This window comes from Hibiscus syriacus, unplaced genomic scaffold, assembly GCF_006381635.1.
Source record: "Hibiscus syriacus cultivar Baekdansim isolate YM2019G1 unplaced genomic scaffold, ASM638163v2 tig00110940_pilon, whole genome shotgun sequence".
Taxonomy (NCBI): Eukaryota; Viridiplantae; Streptophyta; class Magnoliopsida; order Malvales; family Malvaceae; genus Hibiscus; species Hibiscus syriacus.
This window is the reverse complement of record NW_024062923.1, coordinates 3,276,995-3,297,394: the sequence shown is the minus strand read 5'-3', so window position 1 is coordinate 3,297,394 and position 20,400 is coordinate 3,276,995. Positions and strand designations below refer to the sequence as shown.

The 20,400-nt window shown below is 35.6% G+C and overlaps 1 protein-coding gene and 1 non-coding gene across 2 annotated transcripts; one reads left to right on the top strand and one right to left on the bottom strand.

Moving 5' to 3' along the window:
- Positions 1-17,806: 17,806 nt before the first annotated feature.
- Positions 17,807-19,645, bottom strand: LOC120147526 (cation/H(+) antiporter 15-like). The gene is made up of 4 exons (XM_039160876.1): positions 19,403-19,645; positions 19,246-19,318; positions 18,360-19,125; positions 17,807-18,131 (listed from the first exon to the last, which is right to left on the bottom strand). Exons 1-4 carry the CDS (start codon positions 19,643-19,645, stop codon positions 17,807-17,809), a joined length of 1,407 nt encoding a protein of 468 aa, XP_039016807.1.
- Positions 19,646-20,150: 505 nt separating this feature from the next.
- LOC120147780 lies at positions 20,151-20,312 on the top strand. The gene has a single exon (XR_005518314.1). It is a non-coding gene; the product is annotated as a U1 spliceosomal RNA (small nuclear RNA).
- The last annotated feature ends 88 nt before the right edge of the window (positions 20,313-20,400 follow it).

Below are 20,400 nucleotides of genomic sequence, written 5' to 3'. Positions count from 1 at the left end.
TTGAAAAAGGGAGAAAATGCATTATATACGAACTACCATAATAAAATAATTAAATAAAGTTTTAAAAAAGGTCTAGTACGTATATACATGTAACTATACATTAAAAATTATGCACAAGATATATGCTAATATACTAATGCACATATATATATATATGTATACACTAATGCACGTAAAAACAGCCTAATATGTATGCTAGTACACTGATGGATTAAAATACAATTTAACCCAACTTCAAATACTGTAACCAGAATAAACCCCAAACATGTATAGGATTAAAATGGAAATAATTCAAAATAGCAAACCAAATATATAAACAAACAAAAAATTAATTAGACTACAACCAGGGACTAAAGTAAAACGCGCGTAAAATATGAAGATAAAATTAAAAGTTCAGGAAACATGGATTTTGAGGACTAAATGAACTAAATCGGAAACATGCGTGGCTACCTAGAAAATAAACTCAATCTCATAAAATGAATACACTGTACCCCAATTAAACTATGTCGTTTCATAAAAAAAACTAAATATTAAATTAAGCTCTAACCTAATAACTAAACCCCCACCTCTGCTAACTTTAACCCTAGTGCCGTTTACCTCTTTCTCTCCTCTCTACTTCTCTTCTATTCGACAGAACAGCTGCCATGGCTACCTTCACCGATCTCTAATGACCACAAAAATTCTACAAACCCAAACACTCCTAATCGAGGAATTATAAGAGCGTTACCTTGACTGTTGAAGACGTTCCCTCCTTCCCACGAAAGCACGAAAGCTGTTACTGCAAAGACAGGTGAGGTTTCCTCCGGATTCTTCTTTTCTGTTTGAATCTCCTTTTAAATTCTTATCTTTTTATTCGGAGCTTTGCTATTACTGTTTGGGATTGTTTATTTTCGTTGACGATTTCTATTGGGATAATAGGTTTTTTATTTTTTCATTTTGAATGGATGTAAAAACGAAAGAAACATGCTTATGGAAGCATTGGGAAAAAAACTTAAGATTTCAAATTCTAGCCTTGTATATTCCGTGTAAAAATGAGAACGATTACACTATTTTTTTGTTACAATGAATCCCCTCAAAAATGCAATGCCCCTCTGTTCTGTGCTCTTGTCTTTTTTTTTTGGTTAATCCCTGGTAGCCCCCCCTCTTGATGGTGATAACTCCCCTCTTTTATTTTCTGCATGTAACCCCTTTAAACTGACCATTTTCAGTTTTTTTTTTAATTCCCCCAGTCATGCTCCTCTTTGTTAACTGCCTTTTCACCCTTGTTAACTCCTTCTAACCATTTTTGTTTTCCAGGCTTCAAGTAGGCTGGTTTGCTCTGCTGAGGAACATTGGACTTGAATTGGGCCTTTAACGGATTTGGGGTCGGGTTTAGCGATCTAACCCCGGACAAAAACGAGCATCTACATAGCTGGTTACTACCGTCGTTTCGTTGAGGGGTTCTCCCTTATTGTAGCTCCTCTGACGAAACTATTGAGGAAAGATGTTCCATTTATCTGGTCTGAGGACCAACAAGCTAGCTTTGAGAAATTGAAGATTGTTTTTAACTCAAGCCCCAGTGTTGATTCAGCCTGAATCTGGGAAGGATTTTTATGTCTACAGTGATGCTTCTCATTCTGGATTAGGATGTGTTTTGATGCAAGATAGGAAGGTTGTCACTTATGCGTCACGTCAGTTAAGGCCGCATGAGCGTAACTATCCTACTCACGATCTGGAATTAGCTGCTGTGGTTTTTGCTTTAAAGATCTGGAGACACTACCTCTACGGAGAAAAGTGTTATATCTATACTGATCATAAGAGTCTGAAGTATCTGCTTACTCAGAAAGAATTAAATTTGAGACAGCGTCGCTGGTTGGAGCTTTTAAAGGACTATGATTTTGAGATAGAATATCATCCAGGGAAGGTTAATGTAGTGGCAGACGCCTTGAGCCGTAAGGCGATATCAGATCTCAGAGCCTTATTTGTCAACTTGAGCTTATTTGATGATAATAGTTTGTTAGCAGAGTTACAAGTTAAACCTACTTTGGCCGAGGAGATTAAGGCTAAACAACTCCTTGATAGCTCGTTGCTTCCCATTATTGAACAAGTTAAGCATGGATCGAGTTCGGAGTATACTGTGGATAAGGATGGTATTTTGTGTTTTCATGGTCGTTACTGCGTCCCTAAAGATGATGAGTTGAGACAGATTATTCTTCAGGAGGCTCATAATAGTCTTTATGCTATGTATCCTGGTGGGGACAAAATGTATAATAATCTCAAAGAGCGTTACTTTTGGACTGGTATGAAGAAGAATATTTCAGATTTTGTGGCAAGGTGTTTGACTTGTCAGCAGGTTAAGGCAGAGCACCAGCATCCGTCTGGATTGTTACAGTCAATTAAGATTCCTGAGTGGAAATGAGAGCGTATTACGATGGACTTCGTTACTGGTCTTCCTCTAACTCCTTCCAAAAAGGATTCTATCTGGGTGATTGTTGATCGACTCACCAAGTCAGCGCACTTTATCCCTATTCGGGTTAATTATTCTCTGGATAAACTGGCTAAGTTGTACATGTATGAGATCGTTAGACTTCATGGTGTTCCGTTGTCTATCATATCTTATCGAGATCCGAGATTCACTTCCAGGTTCTGGAAAGCTTTGCACGAGGCTCTGGGTACTCGTTTGAATTTCAGTACAACTTTTCATCCCCAAACTGATGGACAGTCTGAGCGAGTGATTCAGGTGTTGGAGGATATGTTACGGGGTTGTGTGATTGATTTCCGTGGTAGTTGGGAAGATTTCTTGCCATTAGCTGAGTTTGCTTACAATAATAGTTATCAGGCGAGTATTCGCATGGCACCGTACGAGGCTCTGTATGGACGTAGATGTCGTACTCCTATATGTTGGACAGAGTTACATGATAGAAAAACTTTGGGTCCAGACTTAGTTCGAGAGACTGAAGATACTGTCAGACTGATCCGTGATCGCTTAAGAGAGGCATTTGATAGGCAGAAGTCATACGCAGATAAGCGACGTAAGAATATCGAGTTTGAGGTTGGAGATCAGGTTTTTCTCAAGGTATCTCCATGGAAGAAGGTATTGAGATTTGGACGTAAAGGTAAACTGAGTCCGCGATTTATTGGGCCGTATCGTATTCTGAAGAAAGTTGGACATGTTGCTTATCAGCTTGAGTTGCCTTCCCAGCTCAGTCGTATTCATGATGTTTTTCATGTTTCTATGTTGAGGCGATATCATCCAGATCCATATCACATCATTCAGGTTGATGAGGTAGAGCTGAGACCTGATTTGTCATATGAGGAGGAGCATGTTCAGGTTTTAGATAAGGATGAGCGAGTTCTTCGGAATAGGCGTATTCCAATGGTCAAAGTTCAGTGGAGTAATCGTAGCCCCTCAGAAGCTACTTGGGAGACATTGGAGTCAATGGAGGTTCAATTTCCTCATCTGTTTTCATAAGGTAAATTTCGAGGACGAAATTTCTTGTAGATGGGGAGAATTGTAACAACCCGAAAATTTTAAAATAATATTTAATTGGGAATTGAGGTTTTAATTGTGAAAATTGGTGGATTTTTGGGGACTAAATTGGAAGTTTTTAAAACTTGAAGCTTGTTTTAGAGTTAAAGAAAATTCAGGGACCAAGCCCTGAATTTACCCTAAAATGTTAGGTATGGGTTATTATATACGTGAATTTGTTTCTGAAAATCAGAAACCAATTCCTCCCAAATTCCCTCTCCCAACCTCAACTTCCGACGACGATCCCGACGCCGTCCGAATTCCGATCGTCATTTTAAAACCACCATCGTGTTTATCATCGAGCGAGAAACAAACCCTTCAATTTAATTGAAGCGAAACGCTGCCAAACGTCGTGAATTTCAAGTCAAAACATCGACGTTTTTCTAAGCTCAATCGCATAGAAAATCCTAAATTCATCGCCGATCATTGCTCCGTTTACGACACCTCCCGCACCATCGTGTTCTTTGTGCCGTTCCGAGTCCGCCGGTGTCATCCTCGATCTCCGTTGACGGCGGCGCGTGGGGAGGTGGATCAGTCAAAGATTCGGCCAAGTCGAAATCGAACTCTCCGCCGTTCAAAAATTTGAACCGATCTTTGTAAGTATCTCGAAATCGCTCAAAATAATTTTTAGAAATTTTTCCGTGATTTTTAGAGCCCCGGAGGACGTCGCACGCGCCACACGCGCCGCCACAGGCGAGTGAACGCTGGAAACCGGTTTGACCGGTCACGACCCGTTTACCCGTTGACCCGACCGTTGACCCGACCCGACCCGTTGACCCGACCAGTTGACCGATGACCGGTGTTATTCTGGGAATTAATTTGGTAATAGTGCTATTCTGGGAATTAATTCGAAATGGGTGCTATTTTGGTAATTTTTTTGAAAAAGTGATATTCTGGGAATTAATTTGAAATTGGTGCTATTTTGGGAATTAATTCGAAAAGGGCTATTTTGGTAATTATTTAAAAAAAGCGCTATTTGTGTAAAATGTTTAACATGTTGACCTCCTTTGACCAGAACTTTGACCGGCTTTGACCAGCTATTAAACGACCTTTGTTTTCGACCAAGAATACCTATCCTGATAGTTTTCGACGTTCTGAATCCGTTTTTGGGGTCCGTTTTGCTAAATTCAAACCCGAAAGTCTCCAAATCGTCAGTCAACCCCGTTGACTTTAATTTTAACCAAGAATTCGAAATTTCGGAAGGTCCTACTTTATATTTTTTGACGTCCTGAATTTGATTCCGAAGTCCGTTTTGCCAAATTCTGACCCGAAATTCCCGAATCGAGCTTGTAAACCCAAAAGGCTTAATATTTTAATATTTTGATTATTTAAATGAGATTTGGTCAAGGATTTATTTTATGAAGTTACTCGTGTTTCACCTGAGCAAGGATCAATTAGGTCCGGTATTATCCGTTCGTTAGATCAGCCTGAACCGCGTACTACGAGAATTACCCATAGGTTTCCGTATATTATTTAAATAATATTTAGATTATTTATATTAGGATTCCAATATGGATTTTTCCAATTCGTAGGATCTAGCGATGCAGCAGAACGTGATCGACAGACCCAGTAATAGGCTTCCCTATCTGATTTCTCAGACTGTTACAGGTGTGTTTCCCGACAGTGTTAATTATTTCTGTTTTAAAATATACATCTGAACATTATGTATATGACATCTGATTTGCCACATATTTCTGATATGATTTCTGGTTACGGTATTTTATACCGATTTTCTGAATATTGAATATTCGATATCTGAAATTATGTATACTACTGACTTGTCTTCTGATTTCCCTATTTCTGTATATTATTGTTAAGCATGAATACTTTTATGTTTTAAAGATTTAATCATTGTTTTCATTCAAATACATTCATGAACATCTCCATCATTGGGGGGTATTGTTGAAGGAAGTATATCCGCAGGTTCCTCGGCTTTGTGCTCAGGGCCTTATTTGTTGTGTGGGTTGGGTGTATGGTTCTGGGGAACCTACACATTCTGTTGTGATGGGCTGGGGGTAGTGTTCATTTTTTTTAACGACATGATTGCATAAACCGACTTTACTGGAATATTTTTAGCAGTATGTTTTTATATACACTGTATGGAACACACTGGGCTTTTTAGCTCATTCTGTAGTTTTTACCCTTTTTCAGATAACATCAGACCATAAGCTAGCAGATTTGGCATCAGGAGAAATCAACTACTTTATTTTGTACGAACATATATTTCTATATGTTTTTCGGTTATGTTTGGTGACATGTATTTTATTATCGTTTTGGACATATCTGTATTATTAATATTATGTATTTTATTATCGATGCATCAAATGCATTCGATGTTTTCATAAAATCCTCAGTGCATCGATGCATGGTATGTGCATCGTCGATGCATGAAATGCATTCGATGTTCAATTTAATTCATGGTGCATCGATGCATGGATTGGTGCATCAATGCATCACTCTGAAAAATTGATTTTAGGCTTGATTTTGGTTCAAAATACTTTGTGAAAATTGTTTCAAAAATATATTAAGTATAAGACACAATTTTACACATTTAGTAAGGTTTGAATTTGAACTTGAAAGACTTGGAGTAATAATTTGATATTTGATTAATTAAATATAATATACTTAGAAAATCATTTGTAAAATCATAAAATTCATTTAAACTTAATTTCTTATATCGAAACACAAAAATGTTTTTAACAGGGTTTTCTTGCAAATATAACATATACAAGAGTTAAAGAGAAAGGGTTAGATGCGATTCCGATAGTCAGAGAATTCCCCGATGTTTTTACTGTGGAATTGCCAGGATTACCTCCAGATAGAGAGGTATAATTTCAAATTGAAGTCATGTCGGGAACAGCTCCTATTGCTATGACACCTTATCGTATGGCTCCGAAAGAATTACAGGAATTGAAGAAGCAATTGAAAGAGTTGTTAGAGAAGGGATTTGTTCGACCAAGTGTATCACCTTGGGGAGCTCCAGTGTTATTTTTTAAGAAGAATGATGGTTCAATGCGTCTCTGTATTAACTATCGACAGCTCAATAAAGTGACAATCAAGAACAAGTATCCCCTTCCTAGAATTGACGACTTGTTCGATCAATTAAAATGAGCTTCGGTATTTTCGAAGATTGACTTACATTCTGGTTATCATCAATTGAAGATTCAAGATAAAGATATTCTGAAGACAACTTTTCGAATGAGATATGGACATTATGAATTCATCGTGATGCCATTTGGAGTGACAAATGCACCTGCTGCTTTGATGGACCTTATGAACATGATTTTTCAACCCTATTTGGACCAGTTTATTATTGTCTTTATTGATGACATACTAGTGTACTCGAAATCCCATGAAGAGCATAGCGCATATCTGAGTATAGTTTTACAAATTCTCAGAGATAATATGTTTTACGCTAAACTGTCCAAATGTGAATTTTGGTTAAATGAAGTAATTTTCTTGGGGCATGTGATCTCTGCAGATGGGATTAGGGTAGACCCTCAAAAGATTAAAGCTATAATAGAATGGGAAGTTCCAAAGAATGTGTCTGAAGTCCGAAGTTTCCTTGGACTTGCAGGTTATTATCAAAGATTTGTTAAGAATTTTTCAATAATAGTGTTACCTTTGACAAAGCTGATGAGAAAGAATATACCATTTGTTTGGACTTTAGAGTGTCAAGAAAGTTTTGAAGCTTTAAAGAGAATTTTGACAGAAGCTCGTATATTAGTTCAACCTGAATCTGGTAAGAATTTTGTGGTATACAGTGATGCGTCCCATAATGGATTGGGATATGTATTAATGCAAGAAGGGAAAGTGGTATCGTATGCATCAAGACAGTTGAAACCACATGAAAAGAATTATCCAACTCATGACTTGTAAATGACTGTTGTAGTGTTTACTCTCAAGATTTGGCGTCATTACCTCTATGGAGAACGTTGTTACTTGTATACAGATCATAAGAGTTTGAAGTATCTGATGACTCAAAAAGAACTTAATTTGAGGTAAAGGAGATGAGTTGAGTTCTTAAAAGATTATGATGTGATAATTGACTACCATCCCAAAAAGGCTAACGTGTTAGCAGATGCTTTGAGCAGGAAAACGTTTGCATCTTTACGAGCTATGGACGCAAGATTATCTTTAACTGGAGACGATGGTCTATGTACAGAGTTAAAGCTTAAACCAACGTGGTTGGATCGAATTGAAGAATTATAAAGTAAAGATGAAATGTGTTTAAAAAGAATAGAACAAGTAAAGAATAAAGATATTAAAGATTTTGAGGTTAAGTTGGATGGGAATTTGTATTATAAAGGAAGAATTGTGATACCCGAAAATGAGGATTTGAAGAAAGATTTATTGACAGAGGCTCATTACAGTCCATTGACGATGCATCCGGGTGAAACCAAGACGTATATGGATTTGAAGGATCGGTATTGGTGGCCAGGGATAAAACGAAATATCATCGAATTTGTGTCTAAGTGTTTAGTATGTCAACAAGTTAAAGCTGAGCATCAAGTTCCTCCAGGATTATTGCAACCGCTTTCCATTCCACAATGAAAGTGGGAAAATGTGACAATGGATTTTGTTACGGGGTTACCCTTGACTCCGAACAAAAGTTATTCAATTTGGGTAATTTTTGATCGATTGACTAAGTCAGCGCATTTCATTCCAGTTAAAACAAATTTCTCTATGGAAAAGTATGCAGAGTTGTACATTTTAGAAATTATTAGATTACATGGAGTGCTTGTTTCTATAGTTTCTGATCGAGACCCTCGGTTCAGCTCAAGATTCTGGAAATCCCTACATGGAGCATTGGGAACTCGCTTAAACTTTAGTACGAATTTTCATCCTCAAACTAACGGGCAATCAGAAAGGACTATTCTAATCTTGGAGGATATGTTGAGAGCATACGTAATTGAGTTCAAAGGGTCATGAGAGAAATATTTACCATTGGTGAAATTTGCTTATTACAATAGTTATCAGTACAGTATCAAGAGGGCACCTTATGAGGATTTATATGGAAGAAAATGTCTTATGCCATTAAACTGGTATGAACTCAAAGATCGAAGTATTCTTGGTCCGGACTTGATTCAAGATGTGGAAGAGAAAGTTTGGGAAATTCAACATAATCTCAAAGTGGTATTTGATCGACAAAAGTCCTATTCTGATCTTAAAAGAAAAGAAATTGAATTTAAAGTTGAAGATAAAGTTTTCTTGAAAGTATCTCCCTGGAAGAAAGTATTACGATTTGGTCGAAAAGGAAAGTTAAGTCCTAGATTTATTGGACCTTATGAGATTGTAAAGAATGTAGGACATGTGGCTTATTAACTAGTTTTGCCACCTGAAATGGAAAATATACATGATGTCTTTCACATTTCAATGCTTCGAAGATATAGATCTAATCCCTCTCATATCGTAATACCAGAAAAAATTGAGGTTCAACCTGACCTGACTTATGAAGAATAACCAGTACAAATATTAGCTCACGAATTGAAACAACTAAAGAATAAGACTATTCCTTTGGTCAAAGTTCTATGGAGAAATCACAAAGTAGAGGAAGCAACGTGGGAACATGAAGAGGATATGTGACATCAATATCCCCATTTGTTCGTGCAATGAAAAATTCGAGGACGAATTTTTTAAGGGGGAGATTTGTAACATCCTCAATACCGGGTTAGTGATTAAAGTATAAGATTTTATAATTTCAATGACCAAATTAGATAAATTGAAAAGTGAATGAATTAATTGAAATGTATTGTGTAGGATGATTTAATAAATGAAGCAGAAGTAAAAGGGTAAAAGGGTCATTAAGCTAATAAAACAATAAAATAATAATTATGGGTATTATAATACCCATGTGGAATATGCTTTGAAGAGATAAGTTTTCATACTTATCTTCTTCATCTCCCAAACGTGAAGCCTCAAGCTCAAGATGAGTTTGATTTCGTTTGGTTAATCATTCAAATTAAAGCATGGGTTTGATTCATGAAGCTTTAGGAAATATTATGAAGATGAAAAAAGTCATAGAAACTAAAAAATTTGTAAGTTATGAAGGATTAAAGATAAGAAGTGGATAAGTGAGATTTTGAATAAGAGGGTTTAAATGAATTTGGAGGTTGAATTTGACTTGTCATCTATGAAAATAAGAAGTTATAAGTGTTAGAATTAAGTTTGGATAACATGAAAAATTTGGTATGATTCTTAACTTTAAGAATTTGAATGAGATATGGGAGATTCTAAAGTGTTGGAATGATAAAAGTTAGTTAAAATGGTTGTAGTTGAGTTTAGTGGTATGAAATGAGCTTTGTATGAGGAAATTCAGTGAAGAGTTGATGAATTTTCGGGGTGAAAAAGCATGTTTTGAGCAGAGTGTATCGGTACCATATGTATGTGTATCGATTCCCTCTTGAACGAAAAATTCCAAAATGTAATAAGGGTACCGATACCCTAAGGAGGGTATCTATACCCCCTAAAGGAAAAGTTAAAGTTTGGTTCATTAAATTCGTTTAAGTTATTAGTATCAATTTATAAGGTTTACGCTTTTGATAATTGTCTAGGAAATTATGTTTATGTAGATATCGAGCCTAAATGAGTTCGGGAACAAGTGACAAGTAAGATCGATCGAGGGAAAGGAAAAGAGATGTATGTGAGTGCATATGCATAGCATGAATATAGTATTATAATCAATTCTAGACTTGTGATAAGTCTAGATTCAATATTTTGATACATGATCACATTCCATATTATGATACATGACATGAATTCATATTATATGCATTATGTGACATGCATATGCAAGAAAAGTTATATGAGCTATGTGATAAAGGTGTGGAAAATAATATGTCTATGTGATAAAAGTATGGAAATAATATGTCTACGCAATATAAACTATGTGAATTATGAAAGCTCATGTTATGTAGATGAGAACTATAGGTATAGTTGGCATGCCAGAGTAGAAGGTCTACTCGGTCCTTCGGGACAAACTTTACGTGTTCCTTCGGGACAAACTTTACGTGTTCCTTCGGTACATATATGTATTCTTTGGAACATGTATGCGATCTTTTGAGAGACCTACTTGATCTTTGGTATATGTATATGATTCTTAAGGAATTTCTATGTGGTCCTTAGGGACATACTATATGGCACTACGGTGCATTTCTACGTGATAATTCGGGATAAATTATACGTGGCACTTCGGTGCAAATTTATACGAGCTGTGGTGACAGCATAGTGTACAACCTCACAACACTCACATACCTCGGGTTCTCAGTATTGTATCATGGGCTATTGAATATATTGAACTTATTAATATAAATTCATGATAGTTAATTTGATGAGATATTGGTAAGATACATTGTTATACAGCTTACATGGATTGTATAGATGATTTCATTACATTTCATCTTATTATGACATCATCATTATATTTCATTGTTATTATTATTATGCCTCACTAAGTCGATGACTTAGTGTGTGAGTGTTTCACATGTAGGATCAGAGAAGATAGACAAGCAAGGTTAGACAGCTGGGACATCATTACTCCTACAACTATCAGATCAGAAGAAACTTAAACAATATGTATTATTATGTGATAAATAAGTTGGCATGTAAACAAAGACGTTAAATTAAATATGTGTGCTCTGATCAAGTTTTGGAATATTTTAAATGTATTTATGTAAATGGTAAATGTATAGCGATTAAAGGTTAAATTTTAAGAGTTTATGTATGTTTTACGGAAGTACTGTAACAGTACTGTAGCAGGGTATCGGTACCTGTAGCAGGGGTATCGATACCCCTATAACATTCTGGAAAATTTTAGCTTTTTGTATTGTTCATAAAATGTATATTTTATTAAATTGGTTATAACGAACAAAATTTAATAATATATTATCATATTTTCTTAATATGAGTTCAAATGTTTTGTTATTTTATAAGAATATTGCTTTAAAAAGTTAATGTGACGTCTCGGACTCGTATCCGAGTCGGGTACAAGTTGGGGTGGTATATTTAATGGTATCAGAGCTACGGTTTAGTCGATTCTCGACATAAACTGAAGTCTAGAGTATCTTATATTGTATATATGCCAACAAAATAGTGAAAATTTCTGATATGATGTAGTATGGAGTATGATGTTTTGCTAATAGAATGGTATGTTTATTCTTATTAGATGTCCGGACATGATAGTTCTCGAAGTGAAGGGGGAGATGATCGGCCCGCTGAAAGCAGTAATTCACCTGTCCTGGCAATGCAAGGTGAAGAACATGCACCTTATGGAGTGCCTGTAGCTGATTAAGATGTGTTCTTTAGAACGTTAGATGTGGTATTGACATGATTATCGACCTCCTGCTCCATCAACTCCTAGAGTAAATGTAGCAAAGGAGTTGAGAGGATTATGAGCTCCCAAATTTAAGGGAAAAACCGAAGAAGGTCTGGTTGCGGCGGATCTTTGGTTAAATGATTTGAAAATCATGCTAGATGGTCTCCACTGCTCTGAAGTGGAGAAACTGGATGAAGTTGTGTCTTTACTTAGAGGACAAGCTAGAATATGGTGGACGAATGTCACCATGAGGATGTCAAGTGATCAAGTAACTTGGTCTCTGTTCTTAGAAGAGTTTAAACACAAATACATTGGAGATCAATTCATCAGGCAAATGAAGCAGTAGTTTATGAAATTGAAACAGATGAATCGCTCCGTATACGAATATGAATGTGAATTTAATAAGCTGAGTCGATTTGCAGCTGAGCTTGTTACTATAGAGAAAGACGCTTGTGAATGGTTTATGGAGGGCTTGCACCCTAGATTGAAAGAGATGCTGATAGTTTTGAATTTGTCCTCGTTTCAGGAGGTGATTAATCATGCTAAAGCTCTTGAAAGAGCTCAGAATGAGAGATTTTGGGACTCAATAGTTCAGACATTTAAGAGGATTGGTGCTTCTTCAAGCACAACACCACCTAAAAGAGGAAAAGATTAAAGATTCCGACCTCAAGCTAGATTAGAATCAATTGCATCCTTTGCAAGAGGAGCAAGTCAGATGAGAGCTCGAAAGACGCAATCAGTGGGATCTGGTATTGTGAGATCCACTCCGAGTCAAACAAGACAATGTCAGCATTGTGGGAAAAATCATTTTGGAACATGTGGAATGGCTTCTGGAGTCTATTTTTGATGCGGAGATGTCGAACATTTTATTCGGGAATGCCCATTAATGGTTAGTGAGTTTACACCATCAGAAAGAAATATTTCTGCCTGACAACGAGGATGTTGAAGAGGTAGAGGGAGGAATCAATATGAACCCTCTGCACAACCTGAAATTCGCTCCGCTGTACGGGTATACAATTTAAAGACAAGTGATGGCCGTGATGATCCCGATATTATAACAGGTATTTTCCAGCTGTATGATAAATTAATATTGATGCTGATTGATCCAGTTTCTAATTATTCTTATATTACTAGTAAATTAGTAAAGGAATTGAGAATCCCATTAGAATCTACGAGTAATGAGGTAATAGTAACTAATCCTTTAGGGCATAGTACTCGAGTAAACAAGGTTTGTAAAGGGTGTCCCCTAAAGATTAAGGGAATTGAATTTCCTGCTAATCTAATGGAACTACCTTTTGATGAATTCGAAGTGATTCTGGGAATGGATTGGTTGTTTCGAAGTAATGAGGTAATTGTAACTAATCCTTTATTGGTTGTTCATTACTGTTCATTACTATTTACGGCACTGTTTATTACTGTTCACGATACTATTCATATCATATTTTACTGTTCATAAAATGTATACTTTATTATATTTGTTATAACGAACATAATTTAATAATATATTATCATATTTTCTTAATATGAGTTCAAATATTTTGTTATTTTGTAAGAATATTATTTTAAAAAGTCAATGTGACGTATCAGACTCGTATCCGGGTCAGGTACGGGTTCGGGGTGTTACATGGTGATAGCAATTCACTTGCCCTGGCCAGACAGAATGAAGAGTGGACATATCAGGAAGTGCCTCGTAAGATCAAAAGTGGATTTCAGAAAGTGAAAATCATGTTAGAATAGCGTTAGAGGGTTTCTACTGTTTGAATCAGAAAAGTAATAGGAAATAGTTTTGTTATTTTGCTGATAAGATAGAATATGGTGAACCAGTATCACCATAAGAACGTTCAAAGATCAAATGATGTGGTGAGAATTTGTAGAAAAGTTTGAGAATAAGTATTCGGTGATAAGTTTATCTGATATATGAAGCCAAAGTTTATGAATTTGGAACAGGGGAATCGTAACGTGTATGGATAAGTGTTTAGTTAGATAAGTTGAATGAGTTGTTGTAAGGATAATTTTAATGAAAAAGAAGTATGTAAGTGGTTTGTGAATAGCTTGTGCCCAGACTAAAAGAGTATCATTGGTATGGAAATGATTTATGTGTAAGTGAATATATGTATATAAGATTAGCTACGTGACAATGAGCTAGGTGAAAGTAAGTTATGAGAATGATATAACAAGAAGTTATAACATACGTTTATGAGAAATGATGTGGATTTGATAAATAAGAATGTGAGTTTGATGAGTTAAGTAAATTATTGTTGAATTAAGTTCGAATGGAAGAATGTATATAAATGGTTCGATGAATGTTTACGTTTCAGATTGGAATAACTAGTGTTGATTAATGAAGTTATGTGATAATAAGTGTAATTGAGATAAAGGATTAAAAGATAATGTCAGAGTAAATTAATCAAGTGTGGCGTGAATTTGGATACAGTTGTATATTGGATCTTATGAATGTGGTATAGCTAAGAAGATAAGGATTTGTGTATCCAAAGGAAGCTAAAGATAATAGTAAAATATATAGATTGTATATAGAATAAGGATTTTGTATAAGAACAAGAATTTGAGTAATTCATATGGATTATAAGAGTTATGAAGATGCAATAAATATGAGTAATCAGATATAAGTATAAGGGAAATGAAAAGAGTATGAGAACACGAGTGAAAGATATGGGTTAGTTATGTTATAAGGATACCTTGATTATGAAAGGATAAGTGGAAAAAGAAATAAAAAAGGATAGTGTTTAAAGAACCAGATGTGATAAAGGTTATGTTAAGGTATAGATTTTAAGTGTGACTAGAAGTAAGAAAGGCATGTCGGGTAATACGAGAGGTTGTTTGAATATGCAAAGTGTATGTTAATCAATTATGATGAAGAATTAAGGATTTTATTTTTTCTTTGACAAGTAAATGTACTCAGAGAAATAAAGAATGATTTATATGTATTAGGGAAGTTTTAGAGGCAATTAAGTAAAGAGGGAGTAAAAGTTTGGTTATTATGGCGATGTAATTAAAGATTGATAAGGAATTTGATGGATTTATGATTTTCAGTGATAAGAACTAATGTTATTGTATATATGATAAGTGACATTATATGGATGTATAAAGGAAAAAGGTAGTTGAAGAATTGAAATGATGAAAGCCAAGTTATAAATGATAATGCGAAAGATTAAATTGAGAAGGTAACATAAGAATATGAATAGAATATGTGTAGACAATATCTTTATCTATTAATGCAGTGAAAATTCGAGGACAAATTTTCTTAAAGGAGGGGAAATTTGTAACATCCCAAATCAGGGTTAGTGACTAAATTGCAAATTTTGAAAACTATGTGCTCAATTTCAAAACAAGTTAAAAGTTCAAGGACTTAAATATGAATAATTCCTTATTGGATTAAATGGTAATTATGGAAAGTTTGAAGGGTATAATGATAATTTTATAAGAAATATTTTTATTCCTCCTTTTATATAGGATATAAAAACCTGGAAAAGAGGGGAAAGGAAAAAAAGTCTGAAAGATGGTTCATCTTGCTCCTTCTTATTCCCGTGAGCTCAGTTGCAAGATGAGTTTCATATGAGTTGATTATTCCTTAATTTTATGATGGGTTTTGATTCTTTGGATAGTAAGAAAGCTTAAGGAAGTATAAATATAAGTAAAAACTCAAAGATGGACATGTTAAGAGAGATTAAGTAAATAGAGTTTTTTAAGTGAAATTTTGAATAAGAAAGTTTAAATGAATTTGGAAGTTGAATTTGATTTGTAATAAGTGTGAATAAGAAGTTATAAGTGTTAAAAATGAGTTTGGATTACATGGAACATTTAGTAAGATTCTTGGTTTTAAGAATTTGGATGAGATATGAGAGATAATAAGATGTTGAAATGATGGAAATTAGTTAAAGTGTTTATAGTTGGGTTTGGTAGTATAAAAAGGACTTTATATAATGAAATTTAGTGAAGAGTTGTGAAATTTTTGGGTGAAAAATGTATGTTCTGAGCAGGGTGTATCGGTACACTATAAATAGGTACCGATATACTAAGACCAATTTTGAAAAATATCTTCATGGTGTATCGATACATTGAGGAGTGTAATGATACCTGTGAATTTCGAAAGCAATTTGGGTATCGATACACCCGTACTGTATCGATACCCTCCTAAAGGGAAAATGAATTTTTGGTTCATTAAATTAGCCTAAGTTATTAGCATCAAATTATAAGGTTTAGGCTTCTGTTAATCGTCTTGAAAATTTTATTTATGTAGATACATAGCCTAAACGAGTTCCGAAACAATTGACAAGTAGGATCGATCGAGGAAAAGATAAGAGATTCGTATTGAATAGTGAGGCCAGGTGAGTGCACATTATTTAGTATATGATGTTTAATGGAAAATAAGACTTGTGATAAGTCTATTTCCAATATTAAAATGCATGAATTCATAGATAGAAGTATGTGTTTGCTATGATTTATATGTATATTACATGTTACTATGATCATATTATTTGTATATTACATGATTTGTATAAGTGTTTATAGTGTGATAAGTCATGTGAAATAGTTCAAATGATCTATATGATCATATAAGAATATGAAATAAGTTATGTGATAAAGACATAAAGAATGAAATGAACATGTGACATAGGCTATAAGCTAAAGAATTATTTGATATAAATATATGTTATCTGAATATGATAAACCATGTGATATTGAATTATGCGAATATGTATGAATGGTATAAGTTATATGATTTTAAGGTATGTGAATATATAACTATGGGAAAACATAAGAATAAGATATAAACAATGTGATAAGAAATGTAAAATGACATGAAAAGTTGATACAAGCTATGTAAAAGTGATCTATGTGACTATATGTGATACAAGTTATGTGACATAAGCTACGTGATATGTGAAAGTGAACTATGTGTTTATGTGAATATGTGAAATGATATAAATGATAATGTCCATGTTATGTGTCATGAGAGCTAGGGGTATAGTTGGCATGCCAAGAGTCGGGGGTTCTACACGGTCATTCGGGACATAGTGGTCCTTCGGGACATATGTGATATGTGGTCCTTTGGGACATAGTGGTCCTTCGGGACAAATTCTACGCGCCCCTAGTGGGAATTATATGAGCTATGGTGACAGCATATTGCACAACCTCTATGTACTCACATATCTTTAGTTCTCACATGTGTACATGGGCTAATAAAGAGATAATAACAAATACACTATATGTGATAAGTATGTTTGATAATATGAAATATGTTATAGAAATTACTTGATAACATGTTTGTTCCTTGGTGTAGTGATATACGTGTGATATGATGTGTATATGCTAAGAAAAAGATATTAATGATGATGATAAAAATAATAATAAGGATAATGAAATGATATGTATATGTATGCAGCCATGTAGTTATGTTGTAATGCATAATGCATTCTATAGTTTATGATGATAGCATAAAGTGTGCATAGTAGGAATTAGTAATGATATGTTATAGTCAGTTTATTTATGTCTCACTAAGTCATCGATTTAGCGTGTGAGTGCTTCACACGTAGGTTCTGGAATCGAGAAGAGAAACTAAGGGGAGCAAGACAGGTTAGCATTCTCATTCCTAAAGATCAGATCAGAAAAGTTTTGAATTATCTGTATTTTATTATATGAAATGTAATTGACATGTAAGATAAAAGTTTTGTATTGGATACGCTCTGATAAGTTTTGTAAAACATATGTTTTATACAGTAGAAATTATTTGGTTTTATTGGAAATGTCAAACTGAATTTTATTAGACTTTGTCAAAGTAAATGTTTTGAATAGTCAATGTGACACCTCAGACTTGTATATGGGTCAGGTACAGGTTGGGGGTGTTACAAATACACTGCCCCGTCGACATGAAATTTCTTGTAGAAAGGAATTATAACAAGTGAAGTCCCTTTTTCAAGTGCAATTTCACACACATCATCATGCATTGTTTGAGGCGGAGATACTTAAATGAAGGGGGAAACGGAGACAAGACCTGCATGGGTTTCCTCGAAGTTTTTGAAGGCGTTGATAACAGGCCCTGAGCCCCTTGTCTTGGGAGAGACCCTTCTGGTCTTCCTATGTGAAATGAGGAGCGGCGATGCAGCCCCAATTATCTCAATCATGTGAAGCATGTAAACAACAATCGGGCTCTGCTTGCCGGGACTTAAGGTGGCAAGGAGGTTAATGGCAGATGGAACATTTTGTTCCTCATGAATGCAGACTAGGACTCTTAATCGGGAGTTTGGTCTTGACTGCAACACAGTTCTTCCAATGTAACCCCGGTGCCTCCTTGAAGAGTCATAGTAACATTACGAAATTGATGCAATAACTCCGGTGCTTTTCAGCACCGATAAGCACATGGCAGTAAAGGCCTCGTGACCTATTAGCAGCAAATTGCAATGCCAACCAACATCTACGTGTGTTTTTATCAATATGTAAAGCATTAAGACGAAATACTAAATAATACAAGTGTGAAACATTATGATACATACCCCTTTACGTTTCATTAGCTTATACAATACAAGCTCGAAGATGCCTTGAAAAGTCATGAAAAAACCAAGAGAAATAGCATCTCTCTGCGGCACTTGGCAGCTGACTGCACTCAGGGAGGCTCCTAAGAACTTCCCAAATGCACCCAACAGGGAATAGAACTGAACTTTGAAGTAAATTTTAAATCTAATAGCAAAGATGTCTAATGGGAGCCCAAATTTCACAAAAAATATTGGCAGCAGCATCCAATTGTTTATCACATCAAGCTTCTCTACAAGCGCTGACCCTAGTGGAGGCCCTGACGGTATCAACAACCCAAATAAATAGGGACCAAAATAAATATCTAAGCCGAAACTACGTGCCCAAAACCCAGACATCAGCACTGCTACAAATAGCACAACTAAGTTGCCTTGTTTCAAAGGTTGTCCACCCAATGTCTGCTTCATCTCCCAAAGAAGTATAGGGCCAAGAGTACAACAGACTAGAGTTGCAAAGATGACGATACAACAAATCAATTCGAAGAAGAGCAACACGTCGTCTTCCGAATGGGTCCATAGCAAGTTAGACGTAATCACACACAGACTGCACAACGTACTAACCATTGAAGAACATACTGCCACTCTGCCAACTTCTGAATTTATAACCCTGAGCTCGGAAATGTAGTATGTTACCATGGAATAAGAAACCATGGATTCCGCCTTGGCTATCTCCAGAAGGCGATTGATCCTCTTGTCAATCGGATCTTCGAATTGCATCCACACGAGGGCAGTGGCCATGGTTAGTATCATAGGCACTGCCACCGTGAAAAAAACCAATGGCAAACGTCTTCTTGGTTATTTTCTTAATCATCCACACATCTGTTTGTACGCCAATCAGGAAGAAGTAAAACATGAAATCCATAGTGGATACAAACTTCTTATGGGAAATATGGTGTTGGGAAACCCTGGAATCATGGACAGCATTGATGGCCCCACCTGTATTCCACCCTGACATTGTTATTATAAATAATGATAAAATAAAACACTACCATCAACCAATCAAACAACAAATGTATTTGAGAAAGAGCTTACTAGGATTTGAGCGAACATGAGGGGCACGCCAAGACGCCGAAGGAGAGAAAAGGTAAGAAGGATGGCGGCGGAGGCAAAGGCCAATTGGAGCATCAAAAGCGGGAGCATGAAAGTGAAAGGACTTGAATTGTCAAATATACTAGCGTGTGATAAACCGCAGAAGTTGGAACAAACTAAACTGGGATTCTTTGTCAACAGGGTCCTTGGCATGCTTCCAAACAAACGAATGTAGTCGGGTTCCATTGTTGAAACCCGAATGATTGTTCCAAATGTAGTAGAGACGATGGAATACAGAGGTGGTTAAGATTAAGACCCACATAAGGGTGAAGGTTTCAGGCTGACAATTCGTTAACGAAAACCACATTTTAAGCCATTCATTCATTTTCTTTCTCTCCCTCTTTTTTTCTTTTACTAAATATATTCAGCCAAAATATTTTTTATGACCATTACTAATGAAATAACATTTTTTTAGTCGGCCAAAATATTTTATTTTATGACTTTATTTTTTAATCTGTACAAAAATAATTTTAAAAAAGTACGAGATAAAAGTAAAAACAGGTTAAGTTTGCAACAAACTCTTCATCAGTGAAATTGTAAAACCCGTGATGTCTTCATTTCGACATTCAGCCTTGTCACCAGGTTGTCTCAACGTTGCTTCATGCCGAAGCAGTAGTCCCACAACGAGGAAACAAATGGAATGAGCACAAGCGTGATTGTATAAATAAAAAGCAGCTGGCAACATTGCAGCATACTTACCTGGACAGGGTCAATGGGTGATCGACAAGGCCCATGGCTTAGGTAAGGGACTTCCATTGCACTTGGGAAGGGCCCTTGCCTAAGGTCTCCTCAAAGTAGGAGAGCCTATGTCATAATTTGTGGCAGTGTGGGCCTGCGTTCGCGCGCCCCCGACCAATTCAAGTATGAAGTTTATGGAAATATTTGTTAATTTCTTGAAGTTGTTGATGAAACCGACCAATTCAAGTATAAATTTTATGAAT

Excerpts from the sequence above, each read along its gene's own strand:
- LOC120147526 (XM_039160876.1), bottom strand. The coding sequence starts at position 19,645 with ATGGAACCCGACTACATTCGTTTGTTTGGAAGCATGCCAAGGACCCTG. Across the intron at positions 19,319-19,402 it reads TCATGTTCGCTCAAATCCTA|GGTGGAATACAGGTGGGGCC; the intron begins GTAAGCTCTTTC and ends TAACAATGTCAG. Across the intron at positions 19,126-19,245 it reads CACCATATTTCCCATAAGAA|TGCCTATGATACTAACCATG; the intron begins GTTTGTATCCAC and ends TCACGGTGGCAG.